The 12956-nt window shown below is 40.7% G+C and overlaps 1 protein-coding gene across 1 annotated transcript in view; it reads right to left on the bottom strand.

The window, feature by feature from the left end:
- si:ch211-39f2.3 (uncharacterized) overlaps positions 1–12956 on the bottom strand; it is a 52905-nt gene that overhangs the window by 28994 nt on the left and 10955 nt on the right. The window contains exons 8-19 of the mRNA XM_056470153.1: positions 11360–11740; positions 11183–11239; positions 10594–10968; positions 10441–10494; positions 9710–10126; positions 9157–9543; positions 8998–9066; positions 3915–4301; positions 3005–3391; positions 2799–2888; positions 1029–1412; positions 7–453 (exon numbers count right to left, since the gene is read on the bottom strand). Coding sequence (XP_056326128.1) covers positions 7–453; positions 1029–1412; positions 2799–2888; positions 3005–3391; positions 3915–4301; positions 8998–9066; positions 9157–9543; positions 9710–10126; positions 10441–10494; positions 10594–10968; positions 11183–11239; positions 11360–11740 — 3435 coding nt within the window. The remainder of the gene's footprint in view (positions 1–6; positions 454–1028; positions 1413–2798; positions 2889–3004; positions 3392–3914; positions 4302–8997; positions 9067–9156; positions 9544–9709; positions 10127–10440; positions 10495–10593; positions 10969–11182; positions 11240–11359; positions 11741–12956) is intronic.

Here is a 12956-nt window from a genome sequence, read left to right as displayed (position 1 = left end):
CTTCACCTGTACAGTACGCAGGTCTAAAGATTGAGGTACTGGGTTTGACAAGTTCATAGACGTAAAAATCTCCTGGACATGCTTTAACTTGGATGGAGGCGGATTCATAGTAGCCACATTGGTGGGAGAAGCTGTACCACCAATACCACCCCCAATACCATGATGACCTCGACAATGTTCCCAAAACTTCACGGGTCACGACCCCATCCTCAAGTTGTGGATGAGAACCATTGAGAAACAGTCCAGTATCACCACCACATCCTGTTGCTGTCACACACCACTCTGAGAGCTGAGCATTTTGTCCATTCAAATACAGCCGATACCAGCCATTCCATTCAACAAGAGTGTCATCATGGTTTGAGTAATAGTTATAGTAGTTCTGGCGCAAGTCTCTCCAATTTTCATCAATAACATTGTATCCAGAGCATGGGTCAGAGCTCTGAGTTGTGACTTCTAAGATAGTTGAAAAAAGTAAGAAAAGTGAGGGGTTTCTACTGTAGTTTACATATAATACAAGCTGTTTCATTTTTAATAATACTTTTGACTTTAGTAAATCAAGTAAAGATGAATTTAAAAAATCATCACTGGTGTAACTTCTTTTAACTATTAACTTGCACATACTGTAAAGAGGGTCCGTGACTAAATCAGAATAATAGATTAGCAAACACAAAACTGGTAAAAATAATCTCATGTTTTCTTAAAGTAGGACATTAGCATAAAAATAGGCCTTACTTTATTATTATCCCTTTGTTGTTGTTTTTTCCACTAATCTGTTTTTTTATTATTTAAGGCTTACTTGTATTAATATGTGTGAATGAAAGTTTGCATTTCACTGTTTTAACAACATACAGATGCAATCAGACTATGAACTGTTTTATTATAATGTGTCTACACATTCACCCTAAATATAGATAAAGTCTATAGGTTACAGTACATTTGTACTTGTAAATGATTTGTGCATAAAAGCTAACTGACAAACTGACAACTATTCAATATTTAAGGGCAAATGTTACAGAAATATGCTTTACCTGCACAGTAGGTCCCATAGCAAAAACTTGGTGAAACAAACTCGTAGACGTAGTAGCTTCCAGGGCAGGCTTTCACTTGAATGGGATTGGAATGAAAATAGCAGCAGTCATTGTTCCAGTGACCACAGATACTTCGGGTTACCACTCCATCCTCGACTCGTGGATGTTCTCCATTTAGCCACAGAGGGGCATGAGTACTACACCTATACTCATTAACACATGTGTCTGGCATATGAGCACTCTGGCCACTAATGTAGAGGCGATACCAGCCGTTCCAGTTGGCATACATGTCACACCGTATTGAGGAGGACTGTGTATTGTTAACTGATCTCCAATAATCATCTATCACAGTGTAGTTATAGCAGGGGTCAAAAGGATCAGCCTCTGTTGTGGAAAAGTAAAATAAAAAATAGGAAGAAATATTTTTTTTAATCAGAATTTACATGTTAATCTTAATCTTGACTTTACAACCTTGACCAGGGGCCTCATGTATCAATGCTTCGTACAGACAAAAACTTAGCGTACGCCAGGTTTCATGCGCACCTTTGGATTTTCTAATGATGAAAATAACGAGAATGTGCGTTGGTTCGCGCCAACTTCATGTCTGGCATACGTGTATTTCTTGTGTGTTTGTTTTGTTTCCATTGGTGACTCCTAGAGGCAATTATGTTAAATTGCACACTACAAAGCATTGCACCAACACATGTGAAAAACTTGCAATTCATTTATAATTGATAAAATGGATTAATTGACACAATATATATATAGCATTTGCAAATGTATACAACCCTTTGTCTATGGCAATGGCAGTGTTGGCCTTATTAGAGGACATTGTCAATGGTTGAATCCAAAGGAATGCATTTTTACGCACTTCTTGGTGAGTGATGTATTTAAGGATATTATTCCAGCTAAGTTTATTTTATTTTATTAAGCATAATTATTTAACTGCATATTAGGAGACCACGGTTATCCCTTAAAAGACGTGGCTGTTACCCCCCTCAATAACGCACAAACTGACCAAGAGCGCAGACACAATGATGCCCTATCTCGCACTCACCGCCCTAACATAGTATTCCTCTAATACATCTGTGTCTCCCACAGACACGGATACTACTCCAGACAGTAACGTGTCACCCACAATTGAGGCAAATCTCTCCTCAAAGGGTATTAGTTGAGCATCCCCTGTTCCCCCGCCTGCTCGGTCCACACTTTGACGATGCGCCGCTGTGCTCCTCTTAACCTGCACTTTTACATCGGACCATTTCTTTTTTTAATTCATTCACAGTGCGATGTTCCGACCCCACTGCGTTAACCACGTCAGCTAAACTCTCCCACTCTGTTTTTTTTTTTTTGTTATTAATTCTGGAAGACAAACCTGCAAATAACACAGTTTTTCTCCGGTCTACCTCTGATAGGAGCACTTCCAATTCACATTCTGTGAAGTTTCCCTTCTTGCTTGCTTTTGCCATTGCTTTTTTGTTTGATTTTGCTAAAGTGGAGCCATTACCATATTTATATGGGGGAGGAGTCAGGGAGGGATGTAATTCGGATATACAAAGAGAATATGCGTGGGATTCTGCATACGCAGTGTTCAATACATCTGATTTTTTTTACTGTGTACGCACATTTACAGCTTTGTCCATGTTTTAGTATTAATTCAATGCAAGTCTTTGACATGAGGCCCCAGGTTATGATTTTTTAACCTGAGAGCAAATTTATACTTTTCACATGATTCACATAGGGCATTTTAAAGAAATAAATGAACATTACCTAAGGTTGTAATGGGTAGAGTGGTGGATTCTGGAGTTGTAGTTGTCACGGCTGTTGTAGATGCTAATATGTTGTTATGTCTGGTAACATCTACAACACAAGGAAAATAAATAAATGAATGAATGATACATTTTAGTTAATGGCAATCAATTTCAAACTCAACCTAAATAAATCATAAACAAACAAAAAGAAATCACAAGACCTACCTGTACAATAAGATGAACAGAATGTTGGCCTGGTAAACTCATACACATAATAGTTTCCAGGACAGGCTTTGACTTGTATGGGATGAGATGTGTAACCACAGCAGTCAGACCAGGTGGGACTGCAGACTTGTCGAGTGACCACTCCATCTTCTAGTCTTGGGTGGGAGCCGTTGAGCCAAAGTGGCTGATAACTGCCACACATACCAATGCTAACACATGAATCTTGCATCTGGACACTCTGACCATTGTAGAAGAGCCTGTACCAGCCATTCCAGACGACATTATAATCACATATATAACTGTAGTAAGAAGTGTTGCTGGCTCTCCAAGGCTCATCCAGACCAGTATAGTCATAGCAGGGGTCAGTATTTGGGGTGTTAAGTGAAACTAAAGTGAAAATATAAAGAAAATAGATGTGTCAGTGCACAGCATAAATGAGAACACATGTAGATCTCACATTTAAATTAATATGTTCTATGATATCTTATAAAATGACATATTTGTGCAAATCCTTTTAATTTGTTTTACATTACATTCATTTGATGAATACTAAAGGCTGAAAAAAGACTGCAGATCACTGAGACGATTTCCCAATGAATGGTTAGGAGACAACTAAATAAAAGTGTAATGAACAGATGTTTTAAAATAAAAAATAAAGGTTTAAACATAACTTAAACATAACTAAAACTGCTAAGAATATATAATGTATATGATCCGATTTTACTCATAAAATGATACAAAAAAATTTTAATTGTCAAAGGAGGTGTACTAACTTTTTTATTGCATTAAATATAATGTAATTTAATTTACAATAATTAATAAAACATTTAAAATTGACAAGTCTGTAAATGCATTTTTCAAATGAAATGACAGTAGATGTCCATTATATAAGTCATGAAGGAGAATGTACCTGCACAATATACAGGAGCTGGGATTGTTAGCTTAGGCCTAATAAGTTTATATACATAGTAATTTCCAGGACACGCTTTGACTTGGATCGGGTCTGATCTGTAGTTGTTGCACTGGTTATTAACAGAGCCGTAAACTTTTCTAGTAACAACTCCATCTTCAATTTGTGGATGAGGGCCACCAAGCCAAAGGGAAACGTAACCTCCACATGACATATAACTGAAACACCACTCGGGAATCTCAGCACTTGACCCATTGATAAAGAGTCGATACCAGCCATCCCAGTGAACACGAGAGTCATCATATCCATGTCCATCTGCCATCCAGGTATTGTATACGCCTCTCCAGTAATTGTCAAGGCTGTTGTAGTTATAGCACGGGTCATAATCTGCATTGATTGTAGGTAACGAAAAGAGAAGAAAAAACATTAAAAATGAACAGTGCTACTTTGTTCTACATATAAGTTAACCACACAACATTTTAAGTGAGTAATTCTTGGTCTAAATAGACCTAAACAAGACCAACTTAGTATGTGACAGACTTGAAATACAAAGTAAAGATTCAAGTCCACCAATGTTACTTTATTAACTGTGACAGTATTTGTTTACAGATAAGCAGATAGCAGCAGAGGTACATACTGTACTATAAACCTATGGTTGATCACCTGTCAATTAAACTCAATCAGGTCCCTAACTTAGTTTAATTTGGACTGAAATCCATTATTAAATTATCACTCAAACGTAAAAATAGGACATGTGATTTAATATATTGATTAGATCTACATGCTTTACAGGGTCCCCGCTCCAAACAAAATGTAAATGTCAAATTCCAGGACTTTTCCCCGAATTTCCAAGATCTACTATAATGAATAGAAAACTGTCCATCCAGAACTTTCTGATTCTGAGATAATTCTGTGTGACTCTCTTTAGTGACATCATGTCGCATGTGTCATGATCACCAGCGATCTACTACCACTAGAGTTCACTGGTAAACATTTACACACAGAGGACTACAAATCTCCTTGTAAATGGACTACATATTCAGTCATGCCATACACACACACCTGCTCCAAGTCTCTACTGATTACACTCGCACCACCTGAGGATTGTCAAAGACTGATTACAAACACTATTTAAGCAGCGCACACACACACTCACTTCCATTGCCGAGTCTTATTATCTGTAAAGTGACAATTCAACGCGTTTTCTAGTCTTGTTTGCCCGTGTATTTACATCACCTTGTTTATCCAGTTCTCCCTGTCTGCCACCTGCCACCTGCCTTCGACCTCTCGCTTGTTATATTGACCACGATTCTGGATTGCTGTTATTCATCTGTTTGCACCTGTGTTGACCCTTGCTTGCCTGACTCCGAATAAACCTGCATGTGGATCCAAACTTCAGTTGTCTGTGTCACTCCCCGTGTTACAGAAGACTCGGCCAAACATGGATCCAGCAGGACGTCTCGTCAGATTAAGGCAAGCCACGAATTCCCTCGAGGACCATATTAATTCTTTTCTAGAGATTGCCAATGACAGATTGCCTCCTGGACTGTATACTCATTGATTTCTTTTATCATGGACTAAATGAACCACTAAAATCTACCCTCATCCGTTATGGTTCTCGGGGGTCTTTCCAACAAGCCCTGGATGTGGCTTTATGAGCCATTGGTTCAACCTTCAACGTAGGCGAGGTGGAGGAGACCTCTAAATATTTTTTTTTTGGGGGGGGGCAATAGACAGCAAGACCCGCTGGCGACAGGGCTTGCTGCCCAACACATTAACACCATTATGCTGGCATCACCCATACTCCTGTCTCCAGCTTACAAGATGGCTGTCTCCAGTCCTCCTCCAGCTCACAAGATGGCTGTCTCCAGTCCTCCTCCAGCTCACAAGATGGCTGTCTCCAGTCATCCTCCAGCTCACAAGATGGCTGTCTCCAGTCATCCTCCAGCTCACAAGATGGCTGTCTCCAGTCCTCCTCCAGCTCACAAGATGGCTGTCTCCAGTCCTCCTCCAGCTCACAATATGGCTGTCTCCAGTCCTCCTCCAGCTCACAAGATGGCTGTCTCCAGTTATCCTCCAGCTCACAAGATGGCTGTCTCCAGTCATCCTCCAGCTCACAAGATGGCTGTCTCCAGTCCTCCTCCAGCTCACAAGATGGCTGTCTCCAGTCCTCCTCCAGCTCACAAGATGGCTGTCTCCAGTCCTCCTCCAGCTCACAAGATGGCTGTCTCCAGTCCTCCTCCAGCTCACAAGATGGCTGTCTCTAGTCCTACAGCTCCCAAGATGGCTGTCTCCAGTCCGCCAGTTCACAAAATGGCCGTCTTCAGTCCTCCAGCTCACAAGATGGCTGCCTCCTTTCTGCCAGTTTACAAAATGGCCGCCTCCAGTCCTCCAGCTCACAAAGTGGCCACAACCAACTCTCTATATGGTAAGCGCCAGTCTGTCACCAGTTCAGAAGATGGTTTCTTGTTCCGAGTCTGTTCTTGCCATTAGTTCCTGTTCCAGTTCCTGAAACGCCATCACCTGAGCCACCAGAATGGCCACCACCACCTGAGTTGCCAGAGCTGTTGCCACCACCAGAGCTGTTACTGCCAGAGCTGCCGGCGCCACCTCTAGAGCTGCCAGATCCTCCAGAGCTGCCAGTTCCTCAGTCACTTCCTGAGCTGCCAGATCCTCCAGAGCTGCCAGTTCCTCAGTCACTTCCAGTGCTGCCAGAGCTGCCAGATCCTCTGTCACCACCAGAGCTATTGCCACCAGTGCTACCAGAGCTGCCACCAACGGAGCTGCCAGAATCATTGCTGCCAAAGCTGCCGCCACCGCCAGTACAGCCAGAGCTGCTGCCAGAGCCAATGCCACCACTGCTGCCAGAGTTGCTGCCGCCGCCGCCTGAGCTTCCTGAATGGCGGCGGCTGCTGCCTGAGCTTCCTGAATGGCCGCAGCCTGAGCTTCCGGAATGGCCGCTGCCTGAGTTTCCTGAAGGGTCGCCGCCGCCTCAGTTCCACAAACGGCTGTCAGAGCTGTGTGACTTCCCAAAGCCATGTGACCTCCCAGAGCCTCCTGACCCACTGGGGTTTAAAGAACTGCCAGTGCTTTCTAAGCCTAAGCCTCCTGGCCCACTGGGGTTTGATGAACTGCCAGTGCCCCTTGAACCAGTGCCTCCTGACCCACTGTGGGTGTTTGACCCGTCTTTGCCTGCTGAACCTAAGCCCCCAGACATACCGCAGCTCCACGCCCCAGGCCCTCCGCAGCCCCAGGCCCTCCACAGCTCCACGCCCCAGGCCCTCCGCAGCTCCACGCTCCAGACCTTACGCAGCTCCACGATCCAGGGCCACTGCAGCTCCACTCTCTCCAGGCCCTCCGCAGCTCCACTCTCTCCAGGCCCTCTGCAGCTCCACTCTCTCCAGGCCCTCCGCAGCTCCACTCTCTCCAGGCCCTCCGCAGCTCCACTCTCTCCAGGCCCTCCGCAGCTCCTCTCTCCAGGCCCTCCGCAGCTCCACGCTCCAGGCCCTCCTCAGCCCCATGCTTCAGGTACACCTCTGCTGCATGGTCCTGGCCCTCCATCCCTCTCCCTGTTCCGCCTCCACTACACCTCCCGCCTGAACAGTATTAGGAGTGGCTGGAAGCCACTCCTTAGAGGGGGGGCTCTGTCATGATCACCAGCGATCTACTACCACTAGAGTTCGCTGGTAAACATTTACACACAGAACTACAAATCTGCATGTAAATGGACTACACCATTTAAGCAGCGCACACACACTCACTTCCATTGGCGAGTCTTGTTTTCTGTTACAGTGACAATTCCAAACTTCAGTTGTCTGTGTCACTCCCCGTGTTACAGCATGAAGGCAACATGCATTCAGCCAAAGCTCAGTTAAACCAAGGTCCTTATTAAGGCAAGTCATTTCACTCTGTGGTCATCTTTGAAATGCCTCTCGGTAAGTATGCTCGGGCATTCTGTTTGAATAGGGAAACAACAAATTCTCCAAAATTGCTTGCCAAGTTTATGATTAAATTTCATATTAGGAATCACCAATAAAATTAAGCAACTGCCTCTTTTGTTTCATTTTTAAATGTTTGAATCACACACAATCTGCAGAAACACTGATCTGAGCCCCTCCCTCGCAGAAACTTCAGTCTATAGCGATTGCTGATAGGCTCCTGTACTAGCAGGTGGGGCTTTATTTACCATATTGACTGTTACACATTTCCTCATTCAAATCTATAAAAGTGACACGTTTTGTGTATTCTATAGTCTTTGGTTGAACAAGGCTGTTTGATAAATCAATTACTACAATATGAAAATGTAACCGGATTTTCTAATGCTTTTGTTGAAGAGATTTTAACATTCATTTATTAATTTTCCTTCAGCTTAGTCCCTTATATAGCAGGGGTAACCACAGCAGAATTAACCCCCAACTATTCCGGCATATGTTTTACACATTAGATTCCCTTTCAGGTGCAACCCAGCACTGGGAAAGCTCCATAGACGTTCACATTCACACACACAGTCATACGTTACGGCGAATTTAGTTCATCCAATTTACATATAGCACAAGTCTTTGGACTGTGGAGGAAACCAGAGCACCTAGAGGAAACAACGCAAACCTACTGGGAGAGCATGCAAATGCCACATAGTGGCCAACTGACTCATACAGAACTCAAACCAGCAACCTTCTTGCTGTGAGGTGACCGTGCTAACCACTAAGCCACAGTGCTGCCAAGAGTTAAAAAATATATATATATTATTTTAATCATTTGTAGTCATTCATCTATCAAATGTTTTAAATAGTAAGGCCACAATAATTATATTTTTCCTATTGTAAAATCAAAAACAGCTAAAAACAATGCGAATGAAAAAATAAATATGTTATAAAAAAATAAATTTTGATAAATGCAAAGTAAAATTTAAAATGACAAACAAAAAAATCCCTCATATTCCATGATTCAAAATTATTCCTTGACTTTCCTGACCCTTAATATTCCATGATATTTCAAGACCCATGGGAACCCTGGATTAATTATGTTTGATCATTCTTTTAAGCGACAGGTAAAGATTTTTACATATTGTACAATAGAAACATACTCAAGGTAATGCTGGATTCAGTGATGGCAGCTGGACTTGTAGTGGGAAGCTGAGATAGTGTGCTGACATCTGAAAATAGGAAAGTGTAACAAATTACTGCATGGACAATTTGTGTGCTAGAACCAACCACTTATTAAAAGTTAAGTTTAAATGTATCACCTATACAATATCCTGAACAGGAGAATGATGGATCAGATAATTCATACACATAGTAATCGCCTGGGCAAGCTTTGACTCTGATAGGTGTTGATCTGAAAGCACAGCAGCCAAACCCTGTGCTTCCACAGACCTCCCTGATCACCACTCCATCCTCTATCTCAGGGTGAGGACCATTGAGTGACAGACTGTTTTGTGTGTTACATCTGTTTTCACCAAGACAGCTCTCTGGCATTTGGATGTTCATTCCATTGCAGAAAAGTCGGTACCAGCCATTCCAGGTGAAAGCGCCATCACAGATAAAGAAACCACTTTCATTTGAGGCTCTCCAGGGACGATCCAGTGATTCATAATTGTAACAAGGATCATTACTGATGTTGTTGAAAGCAACTGTTAAGGAGAAAAAAAGTTGTTATAATGTTTAAATGTAGTATTGTTAGAATGTTGTCAAAATGTCTGATTCTTTACTACATATCATTAAATAGAATGCAATTCTTAGCTATATTATACACAATATTAATCTTATATCAAAAAGAACCATGTTATACACAAGCACCTGTACAGTATGTAGGCCTAGGCATAAATGTGCTTGGTTTGACGAGTTCATAGACGTAATAATCTCCTGGACAGGCTTTGACTTGGATTGAGGTGGATCTATAGTTGCCACATTGGCTGAAATACCACCCTGATGACATTCCTAACACATCACGGGTCACCACTCCATCCTCAAGTTTGGGATGAGAGGCATTGAGATATAGTCCAGTTTCACCACCACATTCTGAGTAGCTCACACACCACTCAGAGAGCTGAGCACTTGTGCCATTCAAATACAGCCGATACCAGCCGCTCCATTCAACAAGGGTGTCATCGTGGACATTGTATGGGGAATTGTGGCCGAGTACCCCTAAACCTCTCCAGCCATCATCAAGAATACTGTACTGAGTGCACGGTTCAGAGACGGGAGTTGTGACATCTAGGAGACAAAGGATGAAAAAAGTGACAGAGGTTAGAAATGTTAGCCTTTACATATGACTTTGTTTAAATAGAATTAAACTAACTGATTGCTCTCTGTCGTAATGCAAGTAATAATAGACATTGGACAATCCAAATTGGCAAACCATGCACAATATTGTAGACACTTCAAAACCCAGTGAATAAGTCCTTATTATATATTATGAGTTATTTAAAAAAAATAAACTTTAACCTAAAAGTAAATAAATAATATTAAAAAAATCAACCAATCAATAAAAAAGTGTTAAAGGAGAAGATTACAGAACATTACATTACCAGTTGTTGTGGTCGGTGGTGTGATAGTTATATCGTTGGTACCATTGCTGAGTTCTGAAAAGTTTTTGGTGAATATTACATAAATACTTTTTTTTTTGTAAATTAAATAAAAAATACACTTCTACATACATAGATCTATGTAAATATATTTACCTGCGCAGTATGCCGTAGAGCAGAACACTGGGTTTTTGAACTCATACACATAATAATTGCCAGGGCAGGCTTTCACTTTCATGGGATCAAATATATAATTGCAGCAGTCACCGCTCCAGTGGCCACAGACATCTCGGGTGACCACTCCATCTTCAACTCTTGGGTGTTGACCATTTAGCCACAGTGGAGCAACAGTGCCACATTTAAATTCAGCAATACACGTCTCTGGCATCTGAGCATTTTGACCATTGAGGAAGAGACGATACCAGCCAACCCAACTCAAACTAGCATCACAATTGTATGCTAACTGATAGTCTATTGCCCTCCATGGATCATCCAGGGCTGTGTAGTTATAGCATGGGTCAATCTGGAAAGCTGGTGTTACAAACATTTATATGAAAATATATAAATACACGGCCACTATAGACTGATATAGAATATAATTATATATATATATATAATGATATATATAATGATATAGAAAATTATATAGAAAATATATATATATATATATATATATATATATATATATATATATATATACCCACACACACACACAGTCAGCAAAGGGCACAACATTCTAACTTACCAGCCAAGGCAGTTTGTGGAGTCACAGTTGAAACACTGATACTAGTGTTCCTGACATCTATAAAATAAATACATAAATAAATGTACACACAATGAAATAAATATACAAAAAACAGATCGATTGTCTAACAAATCTCATATCATTACGCAAATCTGTCTGTTAAATGCAAACACATACCTGCACAGTAGGTCCCATAGCAGAAACTAGGGCTGACAAATTCATAGACGTAGTAATTTCCTGGGCAAGCTTTCACTCTGATGGGATTAGACTGGAAAGCGCAGCAGTTGCCCCACCAGTGACCACAGACACCTCGGGTCACCACTCCATCCTCGATTTGTGGATGTGGACCATTTAGCCACAGAGGGGCATGAGTGCCACAGCTCAGCCGATCAACACATGTGTCCGGCATGTGAACGCTTTGGCCATGGACGAAGAGACGATACCAGCCGTTCCAGCTGACATAAGTGTCACACCGTAGATCGAAGGTGAATCGATTGTCTGTGGCTCTCCAAGGTTCATCCAACACAGTGTAGCTATCGCACGGGTCATACTGGAGTGCTGCAAATGCATGAAATGAGTTTTTTTTTTCACTGACACATACAAAACAGCCAGAACTGGCAACATTGTCTGGTTATATAAATATGCACCACCTGATAATTGTAGGCTTTTAATTTGAGTAAAACAAGAACGCGACCTAACAACATGGGGTTTAAAAATGAAATGGGCAAAAAAAAAAAAAAGGAAAACATGTTAGAACCTGCAAATAAAATGTCATGTAGGTTTACATTTCTGAGGGGTACTTTGCTAGTTTTAACCGCGGTAGTACCAGTCAAGACATAAAAACAACTCGGTTCCAAAATAATATAGGCTAGAAGTTTGTAAGGGTAATTCTTCAACTACGGGCACTTTTAATCCTTTGAACATATATCCAAAAATATACATCATTTTGATCAAATTCCTTTTTCTTTGTCAAACTAACAATAAAACCTACTTTTAAAAAATTACCAGCTTTCTATTATATTTTTTTTCATATTATTTCAACCTCCTTTTAGGGCTCAAAATCACTGTTTTTGCCTTGTCGCACACCCAGACTTTTACACTTCAACAATGAAAACAACATTTTAAAATATGATTTATGTGGTAACTATTAATGTATTTTAACGAATCACTAGTGAAATAATTTAAATATTTTATAGTTATTAATTTAAGACTATTATCAATATAATTTTTTATACAAAATATAGCTGTCGCACAGTATCTGTGTCATTTCCACCACAACACTGAAATTTCGCTTTAAACAATTTTTGTGAAGGATTATTTAGGTTGTTTCTATGAAAATGAATAGTGCCATCTGAGAACATGTTCAAGATGGAGGGAACTTAAATTTTCATCAACAACACTTGAAGAAAAATCAAGATAAATATTGCTTGATAGGTAAATACATTTATTCTACGTCATTTACAAACATGTTGTACCTTTAAAGGCATTTTAAAAAACAAACAAAATTAAGGTAAATATGTGTATTTTGTATACATAAAATGCTAGTATCAATTCAAAGCTAATCAGTGAAGCCATCTCTATCTTTTTAACAATAAACTGTAAAAATGTCATTTCCACCACTGTCATTTCCACCATGCTGCCCACCGTGGTGGAAAAGACAGCATGTGGTGGAAATGGCATTTATGGTTTCAAAACACAATTAATACGGATTGCAAAAGTACAGGGGTTGAACAATGACTCTGAAACACTGCCCAATTTAGTGTTAGAGGTTTCA

Source organism: Danio aesculapii, chromosome 12 (genome assembly GCF_903798145.1).
Source record: "Danio aesculapii chromosome 12, fDanAes4.1, whole genome shotgun sequence".
Classification (NCBI taxonomy): Eukaryota; Metazoa; Chordata; class Actinopteri; order Cypriniformes; family Danionidae; genus Danio; species Danio aesculapii.
This window is presented reverse-complemented; position numbering and strand designations above follow the sequence as displayed.